Below are 18923 nucleotides of genomic sequence, written 5' to 3'. Positions count from 1 at the left end.
GTCTGTAACTTGCCACGCATTATAGCTAAAATAGAATTGGTAGCACATAGACTTGCACAAATATTAAGTTTTTATACCGTGAACAATTATAATTCAAAGATGTAAATGAAGCTGTCCTTCAACAGGATTCACTATTTTCCCTAAAATGAGTACAAAGTTACTTGATCCTTTCTAAAAAACTGTTATGAAGACATTTAAAGGGGCTCATGGAGGGGTCAAAAACATACTCTTAGCTCAGAATAAAGTGATGTTCATTAAATAATTTCAGGTGGGAGGCCTTCAAGGCCATGGTGGAGGACAAGAAGAGGAAAGTGGATTCTGCCGTTAGTTTTAACAACTACGGGCTGGAGTGTGATGAGACAGAGTCCTGGATCAAGGACAAGACCAGGGTGATCGAGTCCACACAGGACCTGGGCAACGACCTGGCAGCCGTCATGACCATCCAGAGGAAACTGTTCGGCATGGAGAGAGATTTGGCCGCCATCGAAACCAAGCTCACCTTCCTGAGGAACGAGGCAGATCAGCTCTCTAAAGATCACCCTGACAGCGCAGGAGACATCCTGGCCCGCAGAGGGGAGCTGGATGCGGCATGGGACGTGCTGAGAAAGACTCTGAAAGACAGAGAGGACTCTTTGGGCGAGGTCAGCAAGTTACAGACCTTCCTCCAGGACATGGACGACTTCCAGTCCTGGCTTTTCAAGACCCAGAAGTCCGTGGCTTCAGAGGAAATGCCCGCCACGCTGCCGGAGGCAGAGGAGCAGCTCAGCCTCCACGGCGCTGTGCGTGAAGACATCAACAACCACGAGGAGGACTATCACCGAGTCAGGGACACCGGGGCCCAGGTCACCCAGGGTCAAGAGGACGACCCTCAGTACCAGCAGCTGGAGCAGAGGCTCAACGGGCTAGACCGTGGCTGGGTTGAGCTGCAGAAGATGTGGGACAGCGGGAAAGGTTTCTTGGACCAGGGTCTGGGCTTCCAGCAGTTCATGAGGGACTGCAAGGCTGTAGAGGCCATCCTCAACAACCAGGTACAGTACTCTGTGAGGGTTACTTTTAAAGTGTTATGGGTTTAAGATTACTACTAAATGTTGCACAAAAAGCAATTCTTTAATATTCTTAATCAAATAGTGTTTTTTATTACATTTTATTTTCAAAACTGACAAAACAATGATGAAGATACAGTCTTCACACTGGACCAGTTTATCCTAGGCTAAAGGAAATCATAAAGAAAGTGTTGAAGCTCCTTTCCTATCATTTAGACAATCTGAACAGCTCTTATCATGGCTTCCACTTAGGGACTTCCGGGTCATTCCGCTTCATAAGGAACCTTTCCAAGCAAAAGTGACAATTTGACGGCAACCAGAGACATTACTTTGATGGTGTTGCACTCACAAGTGTCCTCACGTCTTTCCTCATCTGCGACAGCAACAGAATAAATGTTATGTTTCTACGAAAATATTTTGTAACAACCCACATTTTGACGAGTTACTTTTATTTCATGATAGTAGTAGACTCCCCATCACTGACTGTTCTGCATGTAAATTAAAGTTCATGACTCACATTGGTCAGTCTTTGGAAGAGTCCTGGGTCTCATTGAGTGAAGTTTTTTTTTTGTGATGCAGGTAATTACAGGTAGAGGTATTTAGAAGTTGTGGTATGCAGGAATGCAGCATGGTCAGTTTACCTCACAGCCGGTCGCATGTCTCAAGGGTGTTCTGTCTTTTTTCTTTCTCAGGAGTACACATTGGCACACATAGACAAGCCAGACACGCTGGCCGGAGCAGAGAAGGCTTTGAAGAAGCATGAGGACTTTGTGAGCACCATGGAGGCCAACGAGGACAAGATAGACGGCGCTCTGCAGGGCGGCCAGCGGCTGGTGGACAGCAAGAACCTGTACTCTGGGAAAGTGCAGGACAAAACAGACTCAATCCGAGACAGGTCAGTCACCGTTTATCTGTTTTCTGTTTGTGTCTTTCCCACAGTCACTGTATTGTTTAAAAAAAAACTTGTTCTGGTCAGTAGAAACCTTTATCTATATTCAACGCACATTTCTAAAATCACCCTTGAATGAAAGCTCTTTAGTTAAGAGTACAACAAGAGAGATTTATCAAACCACTTACTCCTACTCAGAGCAAAGTGAAACTTCTAAGAGCAACTCTCAATGATTACATTAGAAACAATCAAACAGATGAAATAAATGAACCACTTAAAGTTAGAAATGTAGAATGAATTAAAAAGAACAAATGGAAATATATGAGGTAGAACTTCACCCACTTCTTACTTTTTGTAAATGCATATTGTAAACTGTGTCTTTTATCTCCTCTTTACCAACTTTAGGGACCTCTGACTTACAGGCCCTGATCTTATGTGTAAAAATTGATCTGTCGAGGACATTTTTCTTCCTCAGAGTTTCTATCACCTCGGCAGTGAAACAGCTTTCTTATCGCTGTATCATTTTTGTGAACAAGAAGCATTACAGTGGGGGCATGAGAGCTTGTCCCATTAACTCCCACAATTCAGCACGGTAGACAGGCGCCCGCAATAATGGACATTGATCTTTAGTGAGAGCTCTTCCTCACGGTGCAGCAGAGGAACAGATGACTGTTTTGGGTAACTGTGTCAGGTATTTTTCTGTGAGGAATGTGAGGCTCATAATAATTAATCATCCCTTTCAGTTGTTCAGCGTTTCCTCCTGTTACGTCACTGACTGAAGTGTTGAAGTACAAGAGGGAACAGATCAGTCTTGGGGTAGAATTTAAAATGACATTTCTTGTGTTTGACTTTCAGGCATAACAAGAACAAGAGGAGAGCCCAGGAGGTGTCGGAAAAGCTCAGAGACAACCGTGACCTGCAGCACTTCCTGCAGAACACTCAGGATGTGAGTTCACCGTCATTTCACTGTTCCTGTAATCACTGGATAACATCAATTAGTACCTTCATTTTTAGCTCGATATATCTTCCCTGAGACTTGACACCATGGTGTTGATTACTGTACCCAATTTACGTTGTTAAAATCAACACAATGTGACTTTATTTTTGTTATTTATATCTTCCCTATTTGTGATAGGGGTCACATTTGGCTAATTGCTAGATGCTCTGTTTGCAAAAGATAAAGAAATAAATCCTTCTCAAAGAAAGTCACCCCTACACAAATCTAAAATGCTGACTTCCCAAAACTTTCCCATGTTTTTTTTAAATACAGTGCATGGTTGAAACTTAGCTGTTGTTTTTTTGTTGTTGCTAATCCCTGATACTTACTCTCTCCCTCTGTGTGCTTCAGCTGACTGTGTGGATCAACGAGAAGATGCTGACCGCTCAAGACACGTCATACGATGAAGCCAGGAACCTCCACACCAAGTGGCTGAAACATCAGGCCTTCATGGCTGAGCTGGCCTCCAACAAGGGCTGGCTCAACAAAGTAGACGAGGTTAGTAACCATGTGTATGAGAGAAAGATGTAATGTACACGTGTACATTTTATGACATAAATACCTGGGCAATTTTAATTAAAAGAGCATGTTTTGATGACATATTGATTCAGGTCTAGTGGATGTTTGGGGTTGTAAGAAGTTCTGATTCATCGTCAGAGTAGAACCTACAGTAGATGGCGCTCAGCTAATCGAGTTGAGGCTCTGAAGCAAAGCAATGTACTCCTGTGGACGGGCATAGCAACAAAACATGTTTTAGCCACCCTAAAATACTGAAATGTCAATTCAATTATACACTTTATTTTGAATATTTTTTTAATGTTATGTCTCAATCAGTTTGAATATTTCTGTTATTGTGAGTTTGAATCAACCAAGGACACAAAGCAACACAAACAAACGGACTGATCGGCACACCAGAGACCCCGGTTTTATTTTGATAATTGTTTCGTTTTGTAAGAGTAGTTTGGTGGCTTTAGCAAAGGCATTAATACTTTGGTTCCACGTCAGAAAGGACTGGACAAAGGTAATATTTTGTGCCAGTAATCCTGTCTGTTCTTCCAAACTACATTGCAAATACCATCTAATGTACTAAGGATAAGTACCTCTTAAAACAACATGATAAACATCCAAACAATGCCTTTTGTTTTCTCACATATTATTTTTTACTTCTTTGATAAACTTCAGGTGATATTTTGTAACCACATCATATGTCTTTGTTTTTATGAATGCAGGAGGGTCAGGAGCTCAAGGAGTCCAAACCTGAGCTCGAGCCCATTGTTAAGGAGCGTCTGGATAACCTTCACGAGCTGTGGGACAAACTGGAGTCCACCACCAAGGAGAAAGCCCGGCTGCTGTTTGACGCAAACCGCTCCGAGCTTTACGACCAGAGCCTCACGGATATGAAGAAGTGGCTCGGCGGTCTGAAGCAGCAGCTACAGGCCGGGGACGAGGACGTCAAAGACCTGACTAAAGCCAACATCCTGCTCAAGAAGCATCAGGTCTGCAAACTAAATATTGGAGTTGTCCGCAAAACATGTGTGTAGTTAAATCTCACCATGGGAACAAATCTTGGAGCTCATGTGATTCCTTAGGATTAACGTGGAGCGAGTGATCACCTCTTAATGACAGAAAACATTTAACTTGTTGGAGAGAAGAACTAGTGCACCATAAGCCTTTTAAATGATATAACAGTTGGTGTTGCATTGGTAAAAAAATCATAGTATCAGCAGCTTGAGAACAGTGGCTAAGCTTAGTTAGAATTTACCCTCCACTACATCCTGATTAGGCTTCTTGACAGGCTATTCATCTTTTTTGCTGTTATCGTGTCTCTCCGCGCCAGATGACGGAGAACCAGGTGCGTGACCGGGCGCGGGAGCTGGAGGAGCTCCAGGAGGCGGTGAAGAAGCACGGCGGAGGCAGGGAGGAGCAGCCGGAGCTGGAGGCCGAGCAGCAGGCCCTGCAGAGCGACTTCCAGCAGCTCTTCACTCCTCTGGCCCAGCGCAAGGGCAAGCTGGAGGCCGCCAAGGCTGTGCACCAGTTCTACAGAGACCTGGCCGACGAGCTTGTAAGCACGGAGCCGAATTCGGAGCAAAATGAAATATTGAAACTCCCTGCTCTCACAAAATGATAGATACATTAAATAAACCATGTGAGATTTTTTTAAAGGAGCTGGATTAATGTTGGCTTTTGAGTGACCGTGAGATAACACCTTTTGGGAAATATTGAAGCCTGAACTTGGGAGTTTTTTTTCCCCCGAAATGATAACTTATTAATTTGGAAAGTACGTTTTCAATTATGGCATGTACACTTAGTATGCAGCACAGTAAGACCTCCAGCTCTTTCCATGAAATTGACTCTGCAGGTGGATAAAAAAAAGCTTTAATACCATATTGGTTTCACCGCCTAAATCCACTTTAGTCCGGTGGGGGTTTAAAGAATGATATTTACTGTTTGAGATGTTGAAGACCTTCTCTAATTTCTCATACTGTGTGCACACTGTTAGAGGTTCAGCTGTTCCTCAAAGGAAACCAGACCCTACTTTTTGTTATCTTTTCAGTGCCCTAATCTTTTATTTCTCCTCCTTCTATCTCTCAGCTCTGGATTGAGGAGCGGATGCCCCTGGCAATGTCACAGGAGCACGGCCACAATCTTCAAACTGTGCAAATGCTGCTGAAAAAGAATCAGGTAATCAGGTTTCTTCCTGCAGGAAAGCAAACTGCTACTAGAAATTGTTACTTGCAACACTTTTTTCCATCCGTTATTAATCTGGATTTATTTTCTGGATTAGTTGTTCTGATGTAGGTCAGAAAATAATAGAAAAATACAGCTCTCAGTGTACTGAAGCCAAACATAACTCTTCCAAATTCCCCAGTTTATATAAATGTTTCATTATTTTTTAAAACAAAAATACAGAAAAATATATTGAATTATCAAAATCGTTGTTGATTAATTCTCAGATGATTGTCTTTACTCTGCAGGAAATTTATTTTCAACTGATTATCAACATAGTTTTACTAATTCTATTGGAAAAGCAAACAAACAACATGCAAACTATGCTTGAATATCATTTTTCAGACCTTTTCCTTGACATAATATGAGGCACTCTTTTGATTAGATAACCTGTAGACCACCGGTGTCCAACATTTGTCGACTCAAGGTCCACTCAAGGTTCTCAAATGACTTTCTATTTCATTTAGAAAAAGGAGCCAACCATCAGTAACAAACAGAAACAAGAATCTAAAAAGTGAGGGGCTGTCTGCAATAGGCAAATTAATAACGCATCCGATGTAGTGAGGTAAATCACACATACAATGGTGCAGAAAAAACCCAAACATCAAAACAAGCCAAAACAAGTGCATTAAATTGATAGGCCCTTAGAAAATGCTGTAAATGCAGCATGTAGGCTCAGCCAGGAGCAAGAGATCGCTTCGCGTCGGGCTCCCTGATCAGCCTGTCGGGTGTTCTTTCCCCATAATGACCGCCTCGCTGCACATTATCCCTTACTTATACACTTGGATAGTTTTAGCTGTGGATGTTTGTGTTTTTTACCAAAACCGACCAATCAGGTGCATTATCAATGTGGTCCCGCAGGGAAAGTTCCTACCATCAACTTTCAATTTAAGTTATGTTTTGCAAATTATTTGGCGGCCCACTTGCAATGCCTTCGGGGCCCACTAGCGGTCCGTGGACCACAGGTTGGAAACTGCTGCTGTAGACACAAAAATCACTTTAAAACTCCACTGCACTCTTTTTAAACAATGGTTAATGGTTATGTAAGAGCCAAAACGTGAGACGCTTCAGTATCAAGCCTTCATCAGGGAGTGAGCACAAGTGTGTTTGTTTCCATTTATATCCCAAAGCATTGATGTCTCAACTGCTTCAAAAATAGCCGTTGCCGGGGGAGTTTAGAGCCACATGGCCACCATCCTATCATCCTTTCACTGTGGTACTGTACGCTCACTGTCTCCCTCTCTGTCCATCAGACGCTGCAGAGGGAGATCGAGGGCCACCAGCCTCGGGTCGATGAGGTGTTGGAGCGAGGAGGGAGGATGGCGGCGGCCGCCAGCGAAGAGGGCCGACCGGAGGCAGAGCGAATCACGGAGCAGCTGAAGGAGCTGGAGGAGGCGTGGGCCCGGCTCCAGGACGAGATGGCCAAACGCAGAGAGAGGCTGAACGGCTCCAGCTCCGCCCAGCATTACTACAACGACGCGGACGAGGCCGAGGCCTGGATCGGAGAGCAGGAGCTTTACATGATCGCTGATGAGAAGGCCAAGGTGAGGAGCAGACAGCTGAACATAACATTACTGAAGAACAATTCTTTAGGTACATGTACTTTTTTCTTCCATCCCACATTTCAGAGACACATATTATACTTTTACTCCACTACATTTATTTGATTACTCTTGTTAGTTTGAGTATACAGTATAATTCTACATACTAAACATAATCAAAAAATAATGTGTCATGTATTATTATAGGTAAAGATTAAACTGTATCTACCCCGTGGTCTAGTTCACAAGTTACCAAAATGAACACATTAATGCATCAATAAGTAAAATACACTAATACAATGTAAAACATTCAAAAATAAGTCATTGTGCGGAATAAGTACTTTAACTTTTTGAACCTTATTCTAATATTTACTCAAGTATCATTTTGAATTTAAGACTTTTACTTGTTATGGAGTATTTTTAAGACTTCTTCCACATCTGGGAGCTGAGGACTAGATGTCTGAAATATAAAATAGGCATATCATATAAAATAACAAGCAGCGCTGTGACACACTTTTTGAAAATGCACCCCTCTTTTGAGAGCTCAGTTGTAGTGTTATGTATTGCTCTGATGTGCATCCTCCTGATCTTTTTCGCATTACTCATTACATTACATTCATTTCCATCCAGAGCAACTTATAAAAAGTACACTAAGCAAGAATCCTACAAGCTTCAAACACATCAGTTCTTTAATTAGTGCTCTTCTTTCTCTTTATTCCATGTGTACAGGACGAGCAGAGCTCCATGCTGATGCTGAAGCGCCACATGATCCTAAAGCAAGCTGTGGACGATTACGCCGACTCCATTCAGGGTCTGGCTGACCGAGCCCAGAGGATGTTTGCTGAGAACCGTCCTGATGGGTTTGTGCTTGGATAATTTGATGTAAATACTGGAAAAAGGTTCAATCTGACAATGCTAATTCACTCATGTTGTCACAGTCGGTTGTGGTTCTGGGTGATAAGAGAGACAAGCAGGTAAAGTGTGATAATTCATGTGTCATAATCACACGCCTCATCTAGAGTAAACCCAAATCCAATCTGGTTGCCATTTTCTAATTTTCCCCTCGTCCTCTATGCATCTCATTTTCCTCCATCCTCTCCCGTCCCTTTCTCTGCAGTGAGGAGATCATCAGGCGGCAGGATCAGGTGGATAAGCAATACGCGGGGCTGAAGGAGCTGGCAGAGGACCGCAGGTTGAAGCTGGACCACACCTACCACCACTTCCTGCTCAGCCGAGAGGTGGAGTACCTGGAACACTGGATCTCAGAGAAAGACATGGTGGCCTCCTCGCAGGAGATGGGCCAGGACCTGGACCACGTCACGGTATTAATCACACACAAGACATGCACACACACACACACACACACACACACACACACACACACACACACACACACACACACACACACACACACACACAAACACACACACACACACACACACACAAGAACACATCAACATTTTAGCAAATACAGAGGGAGAAACTTTACGAGACACTGGCCATTCTCAAACCGTTACTGTTTACAATGCGTGTTATTATCAGCCTTAAGTTGTACTCGTATGAAAGATGCTATACATTTTGATTGATCGAAAAACCTAAAGTTGAGTTGTTCATGTTCATTTAGGTGCTTGAGGGCAACACATTTCTATCCAATCTTCTTTTATATGAGACAGTTCAGGCTCTGAGTTCTTACATCAAAGGGAATTAAAAATCAAAACAAGCAACGAGAAAATGATAGAGGTGTTTGATAAACGACAATTGTATTTTTTCATGTATATTTGTATTTCTCTTGATGTAAAGTGATCATAGACCATCTGTTCTTGTTAACAGATATTACATTGCATGATTCCTCTGGTGTGTTGCCGTTAAATCTAATGAAAAATGCAATCCAACTTCCATAAAAAAAAAACTACTCTATATATTTTTGAGCCTTTCTGCCTTTCCCTTCAGCGTCTGAGGGATAAGTTCAGGGAGTTTGCGCGGGAGACGGGGATGGTGGGTCAGGAGCGAGTGGACATAGTGAACGAGACGATAGACGACCTGATCGAAGCGGGCCACACCGAGGCGGCCACCATGGCAGAGTGGAAGGACACCATCAACGAGAGCTGGGCCGATCTGCTGGAGCTCATCGACACTCGCTCTCAGCTCCTCACCACGTCCTACGAGCTGCTCAAGTAAGGACGAAAACATTAATGCTCCAGAAAAAAGAAGTTATCTGCATTAATCCTATAGGGATTTTGTTTTCTAAACCTGTAATACAACATAAGTTTAAACACATGTTGAAACACGAAAGAGAATGAGAGATCGATTTTTATTTTTCAGGTACTTTGACGATGGAAAGGAGATAGTGGCTCAGATCCATGATAAGCAGAACGAGCTGCCTGAAGATGTGGGGGAGGACTTCAGCAAGGCAGAGTCCTTCCACAGGATGCACGCCGCCTTTGAGAGAGACATCACCGCTCTCGGCAAACAGGTACAACGCTGAGGATCGGCCCTTTTAATCTCAGGGAACCCAGCGGCCAGGAGGCACACTTTGATGATTTATATCTGGAGGGCGGAGAGAGTAATGCAATACTTAAGTCATCAATGGTCCAATGTTTGTTTTTCTACATTTTACCAGCCTCCTAATCCTATTTGAACCATCATATGATCTGATTTGAAAAAGCTAAAGCTACACTAATCAATATTTCTTTAGCTTCACCCCTACACTGCTGTTTCTCTCTGATCTATCCCATAAATACCTTTGAGTTACACTCGATGCAAGTTGCATATCAGGCCATGGTTTTCAAACTATTTGTGAAATCCTGCTCTTGTGTACACATCTCAAACTCAGATTTATTCTAAGCAAAGAGAAACTCTCCTACCTTCAGCAGTTTAATGTAACAGCCTTCTAGTATCATCTCTGGAGATACATTACTCTGCACAGTGAAGGTCAAACATCCATCTAAAGAAGCAAAATCAAAAAACACTTTTGACTGAAAAACAACTTTAATTTTTATATTTCACTTCAATGATTTTACTCCTGCTTCTCCTCCTCTTCCTCCAGGTTCAACAGTTCCAGGAGACCGGTTCACGGCTGCATGCCCAGTACGCAGGGAGCCAGGCAGACGCCATCCAGGCCACCGAGCAAGACGTGCTGGAGGCCTGGAAGGGCCTGCTGGACGCCTGCGACGGTCGCCGAGCACAGCTGGTGGACACAGCGGAGAAGTTCCGCTACTTCACCATGGTGCGAGACCTGATGGCATGGATGGAGAGCATCATCCAGCAGATAGAGACTCAGGAGAAACCCAGGTGAGCACTACTTTAGCATTCATTTCTTCTCATTACAAACAAGCCATGGGATGCAACTGATTTCTGATTCACACAGATGGAAAGACAAACCTGGATCTGTGCCCTTGAGTGGTTGAGTTGAATTATTCAGTCAATAAATTTTTTGACTGGATTTTTTTGTGGGTAGAGAGAAACAGAAAAGCCCTCAAACTTTACTGAGTTAAATACATATTTACGAGTATTTATGAGTACTTTATGTTTTTGTACATCGATTTTTGTTTTCTTGGTGGAAAGAACAATGTCTTCTGAGTAATCGTACTGTATGTCAATATTGATTTTTGCCAATGGGTGTTTTCTCGTTTGTATTAAGAGATGTACATTTTTATCTTTGGAGAAATATCTCTCTCTATTTTACTCGTAGGATTTATATAATACAATCACAGTAAACAACACTGACATCTTGCCTGGTAACAACTTCTGCAGTTCCAGTGCCCACCAACAGAGGTTGATAAACTTTAAGCATTACATGTTATGACTTTACATCCTCCCCTCCTCTGCATCAGGGATGTCTCATCCGTGGAGCTCCTGCAGAAGTACCATCAGGGGATCCGCTCGGAGATCGAGACCAGGGGAGCGAAATTCACCGACTGCATAGAGCTGGGGAAAGCCCTGCTGATGCGAAAGCACCGCGACTCTGCTGAGGTGAGGCTTCAGCAGCAGAGACAGCTTCTTTTCATCCTCAGCTGGGCCTTAAATTGCTGTTTTCATTAGATTTAATTACTTTTCTGGGAGAGATTGTTCTTGTCTGGCACATTGGAACCAATTGGATTGCCACGAAAGAAAAATTTTCACTCATCTTTCATTCATCAGGGGGACTATAAGGCAAACACTAATTAGAAATGGAAAAGCCAAAGAATTTTAATGAGCAATTGACCCGGGCCTGAATTTAATGTGCCGTTAATTACTTCACAATACTAATTCTTAGAGGATAATAGCCGGTCTCTGTGCTGAGTTGTTTAATATTGCTGATATGTAACTGTGACTGTATAACTGCTTGTGTCAGATCAAAGAGAAGATGGTGCAGCTGATAGACAAAAGGAAGGAGATGATGTTCAAGTGGGACGACAGATGGGACTGGCTCAGACTCTGTGAGTAAAAATACACCAACCTCCTTCCCAAAAACAAATCCTGTTCATGAATAACTTCACAGATCTATACTGAACTGCAAAATGCCATGTAAGAGCTCATATACAGTATGTTCAAGCCTTTGCACATGAAATAGTACTCTTGGCTGACAGAAACACAGATTCTCTATTATTGTGTAATACTTTGGTCTTAGACCGAGAGATTTCTTCCACTAAACTTTGGAATTATAGTTTAATTTATAACATTTTAAATCCAGCTCTCTGTTTTGTGAATGTCAGGTCGAAGTTTAGAGAAATGTTGCTTTGGAGTGTAATATATTTTTTAAAATGTCCTCCCTTTCTTAAATGTTCTTGACAGTTTTTCCCCTTCCAATATTTGTCCTCAGTTTCGAATAATAAGCACTACCTTTCAAAATATACAACCCACTTTTTAATAGAGGTCCGCCTTTGCAAACGTTTTTGAAAGTTGCTACACAATGCAATTTTCTACCTCTAACTTTAACTACTAACTAATGCCCCCTCTAAAATAGTCTTTAAGTTAAAGAAATATGAATATATTCATGTGACTGTATAAACAGTATGGTTCAGATTATGGCCAGCATGAATATTTATGGAAACTTTCTTTTGAAATGACTGTAAGATGTAGATGACGCTGTAAGAACCGCTATAATGACCCCGGTCTTTGCTGCCTGCAGTGCTGGAGGTGTGTCAGTTTGCACGGGACGCCTCGGTGGCCGAGGCCTGGCTTATCGCTCAGGAGCCCTACGTGTCCAGCAGAGACATGGGACGCACTGTGGACGAGGTGGAGAAACTCATCAAGAGGCACGAAGCCTTCGAGAAATCCACCGCCACTTGGGAAGAGCGCTTCTCCGCACTAGAACGCCTCACTACGGTATGGACTCAAAACATGATGAGATAAGAGCTATAAACCCTCTGATCGATTAAAGAAACTGAAGAGTTACACTACAACTTGAACTAGAAATGTTAGGTTCATGAGATTGAGGATGGTAATGTATCAAATAATGTTACTCAATTGATTCAAATAATTGTTGAGGTAATGATTTCACTTCACTTCTGTGTTGCAGCTGGAGTTGTTGGATTTGAGGAATCAGCAGCAGGAGGAGAGGTCCATTCAAGAAGAGAAGCTCTCGGACAGGGACAGCAGGTACACACACAAAATATATATATTATATATATAGAATATGGAGACAATCATACTGTTCATCAGAGTTTCCCAGAGTGTTTGTGACTGCATGCCAATTTAGAGATATTGACATTGTTTATTAAAAAAACATAGCACAACACACTTCAATTTGAAAACGTGAAAAAGCAAAGTTTGAATAAAATAGACTACAATACAATTACTTATTGACCCCAATTTGGGATTTGTTTACGTTGCAGCAGCATAAAAACAAGGCAATACAGTGACAATACCAACAATAAACAAAAACATATACATTTTTGACAAAAAATGTACAGAAAATATTAACAAACACAAAATATAAAGCAGGATGTAATATGTACAATGAGTGTGAGAGGTGTGGAATATTGTTAGAATAAGCATAAAATGTACAGTATGTAATGGTTTAAGTCCAGTGGTCACAGAGAGGCTATGGAGCAGAGAGTTATCTGTCAGGCAGAGGTGAGTTGTGATACAGGAATGTTCTCCTGTATCTGTCGTTGCGGGAGCAGTCTGTTGAAGAAGGAGCTCTTCAGAGGGTGGGTGGGGTTATCCATGATGGCTAACAGTCTGTTGAGAGTCCTCCTCTACACCACAGCCTCAAAGTTGTCCAGTGTGATGGAAAAGTTCATATAGTTTGTAGGAAAAACATCATAAAATGTAAAACTACATTTGAAAAAAGACACAGGATAGTCGGCTGAAAAAAGTCATAGAAAAGCATAGCATAGTAAATCGAATATTTCATAGTATTGAAGTCAGAGTATAGTTTCTCATAGTTAACATATTGTATTAATCTTATTAAAGTATGTCAAACAAAAAGAAGACACTTCAGGGGGCTCAGTATGAGGCGCTAGCAGAGCATTACATGTTATCCATTGAAGGTGAAACTGGGTATGATTGAAATAAAACACACAGATGTCACACTCAGGGGCCGCATTAGCCCATCGGCTGTCCTTTGAGAGACCACGGAGAACATGCACCTTTGCATCTGTGACTACAGACATGCATACAGAAAATCCTCACAGACATCCTTAAAAAGTCTATCTTGCTCTCTTCCCTCCAGGAGAGAAGACACAGGTTTTGTAGAAGAATCTTCACAGCTCGGCACGATTGAGGAACAGACTGTGGTTAGTAACTACACTCACTTTGCTCCGCTACATCTTGTGAGCATGTCTAGGCCTACTAAAGCTCTTAACATAATTAAATCAGCCTTGTTTCTTTACTTATTTGTCTAACTTTATTTAAAATGCCACTTGATCTAAAATCCAGACCCTGTTTCAGCACTTTGACTGTCTTCTTTTCGTCCTCCATCAGTCTGGTTTTGGTGCAGTTGAGCCCAGCTCAGGTCTGCTGGAGGAGACGGCCGGTGACTCCACAGTGGCCATCGTGTCGGAGATGAGGGAGAGTGGCTCTCTGGAGCTGGACCCCTCTGTGTCGGCGGTGAGCACGCCGAAACCAAAGAGGGCGGCCACCATGCCCCTGGAGTCCCTCAGAGCCCAGACTGTGCTGCAGCAGGGCATGCTGGGACGCAAACACGATGTGGACGACTCAGGAAAGAAGACTTCAAATAGGTAGAGCATAGGAACAACTGCTTTTGCATTTTAGCCTATTTAACACATTAAGTATAGTAGAAACATCCTTACCCATTCCAGACATTTAGTTTTGTATAATTGGGAAATCTGGTACCAGACAGGAAAACTTACTTTCATTCATCTCAAATAAATCTGTAGTTTTTCTTTCTTTCTTTTACATTTAAGTGACATCACACTGAAATCAATATTTACCTAATCAGCAATGCATCACAGCAAAAATGTAACATACATTAACTAAATGAACATAAATGCAGAGGTATTTCATCTTTGGGAGGGGATTTAACAACTCAATCAGAAATACACATCTGTATTGCAACTGGCAAACCGTTTTTAAAGACTCCTTTTAGTTTTTGTACACAAGCATCAGCAAAAACAGAACGTTATTCAAAGTTTGAACCATCTATTTCACCTTAAAAGTAAGTGTATATGATAATATGTCATAACCATCTTTAGATTTAAAGTTGTTTTTAATAGCAGTGATGTTGTTATGACTCTTAGCTACCCTAGATAATCGATATTCATACCCTCCGTTTCCTCCGTTTCCTCCGTTTCCTCCTCCTCCTCCTCCTCCTCCTCCTCCTCCTCCTCACAGGTCATGGACCAACTTGTTCTTTGTGCTGAAGCAGGGGCAGCTCTCAGCCTATAAGGACATGAAGACTTACAGCCACGGCATAACGTATCACGGAGAGAACCCTCTGCTCCTCAGTAACGCCAGCTGGGAGATCCTCAACATCTACAAGAAAAAGAAGCACATCTGCAAACTACGGTGAGAACCCTGTCCCTTCTCCAGGTTTTTATTTCATGTAATTGCTGCACTATTTAAGGAATAATACGACATATTGGGGATGTTTATTCTTCTTCTTGAGTGAGATGAGCAGTGTGGTGCTCTTAGCTAAGAAAATAGTCCCACATAATACATAATTATTATTTGTATGGATCAAACAGATGAGATAAAATAAGTCAATTAATGAGCTGTACAGGTGCTGGAAGTCCGGTATTTTTTTACCTTTAAGCACTTGCTGTCTGTAGCCTGTATGCTAAACTAAGCTAACAGACTCTTCAGAAGCCTTAATTGCGCTTGCTTAGCAAATTGCTTCTAAAGGAGGATTACTGCCTGTTTGAAACAAACATTAACACATTTACAAACGAGTAGTAAGTTAGTTTGAACGTTGTAGCTTAGATTACTAAAAAAAACATGTTTTGGGGAAACTAATTTGCTATTTATGGTACTCTTAATGTCAAAATATAAGTTGTCTTCTGTATTTCCCCACACAACAAAGCTTAATTTCCCTTTCCGCTCTCAGTCTTACAGACGGCAGTGAGTATTTGTTCCAGTGCAAAGACGAGGTGAGTTCTTAACGATCATATAACAGCTTTCCGTGAATACCATGAGACTGAAAGTTCTGGACTTGACATGCGATTATATTATCTTTGACTTCATGTACTGTAAATAAAATAGTTACAGGGTATAATCAATCCTGCATACCAGACATACATGTCTACATTTAGATTTGAGAGCTATATTAGTTTGAGTTATTTGGTAAAAAGTTATTTTGACTTTAATGAGGTTATTCACATTTACATCCAGTAAGCGAGACCGCCCTAGAGGCAACATTACCATTGATAATAATCCACAGCCAGCTTGTTTTTGTCTACATCACAAATATCATATTTAAAAATGTGCTAAATGTGTGAACTCTCTCCACTTGTTAAATCAAATAGACCAGAATTCGAAAACACGCGCTGCCCCTGCGGAGGTGGACTTCCCTCGCCCTCTAAGACCCTGTGTTTGCGTTTAATTTCAGGAGGAGCTCGATCGTTGGAGCCAGGCTATGAAGGAGGCCGTTCAGCCCCTGGCAGAGGAGGAGGAGGAGGAGGAGTCGGGGCCCTCGGGGTCCAGAACCCACAGCCTGCCCCCTCCCTCCTCCTCAACTGCCCTCCCCGAGCCCAGCTCCACCAAAAAAGAAAAGATGTTCAGTCGCGCTGGCAAGAAGAAGTAAACGAAGATGGGGAGGCCAAAGGGACGAGGGGGGGGTGGGGGTTGTCATGGCAACCTGGAAAGAGAAAGTAGTATTTGTGTACAATCAGTCGAAGCCAGCTTTTTAATCACTAGATTTTTTATATTATTTAGCGAGGATTCTTGTAGTCGAGGTTAAAGCCATCACTATTTTGCTTGTATCTAAGCAAATGTTCTGTTGCCAAGGTCCACTTTTCTCTTTGTGTTCTTTATAACAAAATGCCAAATTCAAAGCAATTCAATTAAAGCACAGGAATGCTCCTTTTACACTCAACCAAAGAATGTTTGTTAAACCTTTGTTTCGTTGCTTTTGCTGCAATTTTCTTTGCTTCAGTTAGGCATGATTTGATATAGCCATGTGCAAATTGAAGGCCTGTAATGAACAAAGGGTGACTGAAGAGTACTGAGGAGTGCTTCAATTATCCTGCCTTATACAATGGTTGTGAACTGTAATACTGTGCTGTTTGAATTTGGAGCACTAAAGCCAGAAGCAGAGTGAGTTTAACGGGCTTTAAAAAGCTTTGTAAATGCGTTGTGAGGACTTGGTGACGAGCTGAACGTAGTGCTGTACAGTGCACACACACACACACACTTAGTGTAACTGCAGGCATGCAAAGTAAATGCTCTATGCACTGTGAGGAGGCTGACTGTTGAGATTTTTAATTGAGGACGTACGAGCAGTCGTGAGGCGCCACGATCGGCCGGCTCTGAATACAGATCTGGTCCGGTTGTATTCTCAGCTGAACTGTGGCAGTAGTTATTTCTGTGAACTTGAAATATATTCAACACTTGTGTATTGAACCCTAAATTTCATATCTATTCATATATACAGTATATATATATCTACAGATGCATGAAGTATGTTTTACAATAGTTTGATATGGTGCTATTGTGATATTCTTGAACCTTCAGTCAAGAGCAACTTGACCCGCCTTTTTTGTCTTCGACTTTGGTTTGTAAGGTCACACATGGAAATGTATTCTGAGGGGTGTTCCATAGGACATGGTATTATGGAAAGTGAAGCCTGTTTTATTCTGACAAACATACCCAAAGAAAACTTGCACTGAGAAACACACATATTAAACACAACAAACCACTGCCATACAGTGTTTTATTTCCAGTCCTGAGTTGACGGGTACACATCCTGTTCAAGTCGTGTGATGTTTGTTAAAAACAAAGTCCTAAAAAGGAATGTAAAGTTGCTAAAAAACTTTTAATGATACATCAAGACCTCAGCCAGTAATTAAATAGCACAGATAATTAGCATTTTCTTCTTCTTGGATTCTGAAATAACTAGTAAATGACTTTTGACGCTTCAGTTTTGCGTCAACTGCTCATTTGGCCTGAAAAGGAACCCACAGTCGGACTTATTTAAAGCTCATTTTAGAAAGCCTTGCTTGCCAAAATAACCACGTTTTAATTTGCTATCTTTATGAAACACCCCTCTGATCTCACAGAACAACATCTTACTTGCCAGAAAATGTTGTGGGTCAATTTAAAGCCATTTAAACCAGTTGCTTTTGTTAGGGCGGAAAAGGAGCCATTATTCAAAAAGGTTTTTCCATTACAAGCCAAAGTCCAGGACAAGCTGTAGGTCGGATGAATCTCGACTGCTTTTCCAAACCACACAACAGGACCAGGCATGCTCTCTACCGGAAGCGATGATCAAACAGTAGCAGTGTGGAGCTGAGGGAATGTGTCTTTAAAATGAATGTAAAGGAGGAGGAGTAAGGAAGGGAGAATTAGGTACGTTTCCACAATAAAGCCATTATAGGATAAGAAATTCTTATCATTATGCATACACAGGGAATACAGAGTATGTACAGTACGTGAAACTGCATTTATAGATGTCCATTTGTCACACACACACTCTCCTACTGCCGTCTTGCCTTGTACTTTGGGCTCTGTCCCTGAACTATGACCCAACTCAAGTGACCTCAAAGGAATGATGGTGAAGAAAGATAAATGAGACTGTTCAGCTCCAGAGGAAATATGGTAGCATCACAATGATCTCTGTCCAAAACATGTACATTGATGATGTTCTTGTGGCCGTCTAAACAGGAAATAGAGACCTGTTCCCATGTGTAGAGGGCCAGAGGAAGATCAGTTGTGCTACTAATACCAGTACTCCCATTTCTGTTATAAACGCACCTTGAAATGTAATGGGAAACTTGCATCACTTGTACCAGGTCTTGTTTTAATCTGTCACTATCTACAGTAACTCAGATTCTGACACTTCCTACTCCGTCACCTCCTCCATCCACTTTTATTCCTCCACTCCTGCCTTTTCTGTTCAGTGGTTTTTAATCTGCATTTTGTACTCTCTAGCTATGTAAAATATCCAAACATGTTGGAAATATCGAATACATTTTGAGAGAATAAACTTTAAAATAAACTCCTTGAAACGACACGCACTTGGGTTTATTTGACCGTCCCCTTTTTTTGAGTTTTAACATTCATGTCCACAGTTTGCCGCTTCTTAATGAAAACGGATTTCATTCTAAATGTTAATACAAACAAGG

At 41.8% G+C, this 18923-nt stretch overlaps 1 protein-coding gene across 1 annotated transcript in view; it reads left to right on the top strand.

Moving 5' to 3' along the window:
• The window catches only part of sptb (spectrin, beta, erythrocytic), a 33845-nt gene extending 15034 nt beyond the window's left edge, over positions 1 to 18811 (top strand). The window contains 22 exon segments of the mRNA XM_063908856.1: positions 269 to 1028; positions 1736 to 1938; positions 2788 to 2878; positions 3281 to 3427; positions 4159 to 4425; positions 4767 to 4991; positions 5522 to 5611; positions 6910 to 7200; positions 7927 to 8057; positions 8315 to 8519; positions 9148 to 9371; positions 9520 to 9670; positions 10244 to 10488; positions 11031 to 11169; positions 11531 to 11615; positions 12308 to 12504; positions 12698 to 12777; positions 13856 to 13919; positions 14107 to 14363; positions 14977 to 15150; positions 15689 to 15731; positions 16190 to 18811. Of these exon segments, the coding sequence (XP_063764926.1) occupies positions 269 to 1028; positions 1736 to 1938; positions 2788 to 2878; positions 3281 to 3427; positions 4159 to 4425; positions 4767 to 4991; positions 5522 to 5611; positions 6910 to 7200; positions 7927 to 8057; positions 8315 to 8519; positions 9148 to 9371; positions 9520 to 9670; positions 10244 to 10488; positions 11031 to 11169; positions 11531 to 11615; positions 12308 to 12504; positions 12698 to 12777; positions 13856 to 13919; positions 14107 to 14363; positions 14977 to 15150; positions 15689 to 15731; positions 16190 to 16384 (4264 nt within the window). The 3' untranslated portion in view covers positions 16385 to 18811.
• The last annotated feature ends 112 nt before the right edge of the window (positions 18812 to 18923 follow it).

The sequence above is a fragment of the Eleginops maclovinus genome, chromosome 19, assembly GCF_036324505.1.
Source record: "Eleginops maclovinus isolate JMC-PN-2008 ecotype Puerto Natales chromosome 19, JC_Emac_rtc_rv5, whole genome shotgun sequence".
Lineage (NCBI taxonomy): Eukaryota > Metazoa > Chordata > Actinopteri > Perciformes > Eleginopidae > Eleginops > Eleginops maclovinus.
Note: the sequence above shows the minus strand (reverse complement) of the source record. Positions and strands in the feature narration are given on the sequence as shown.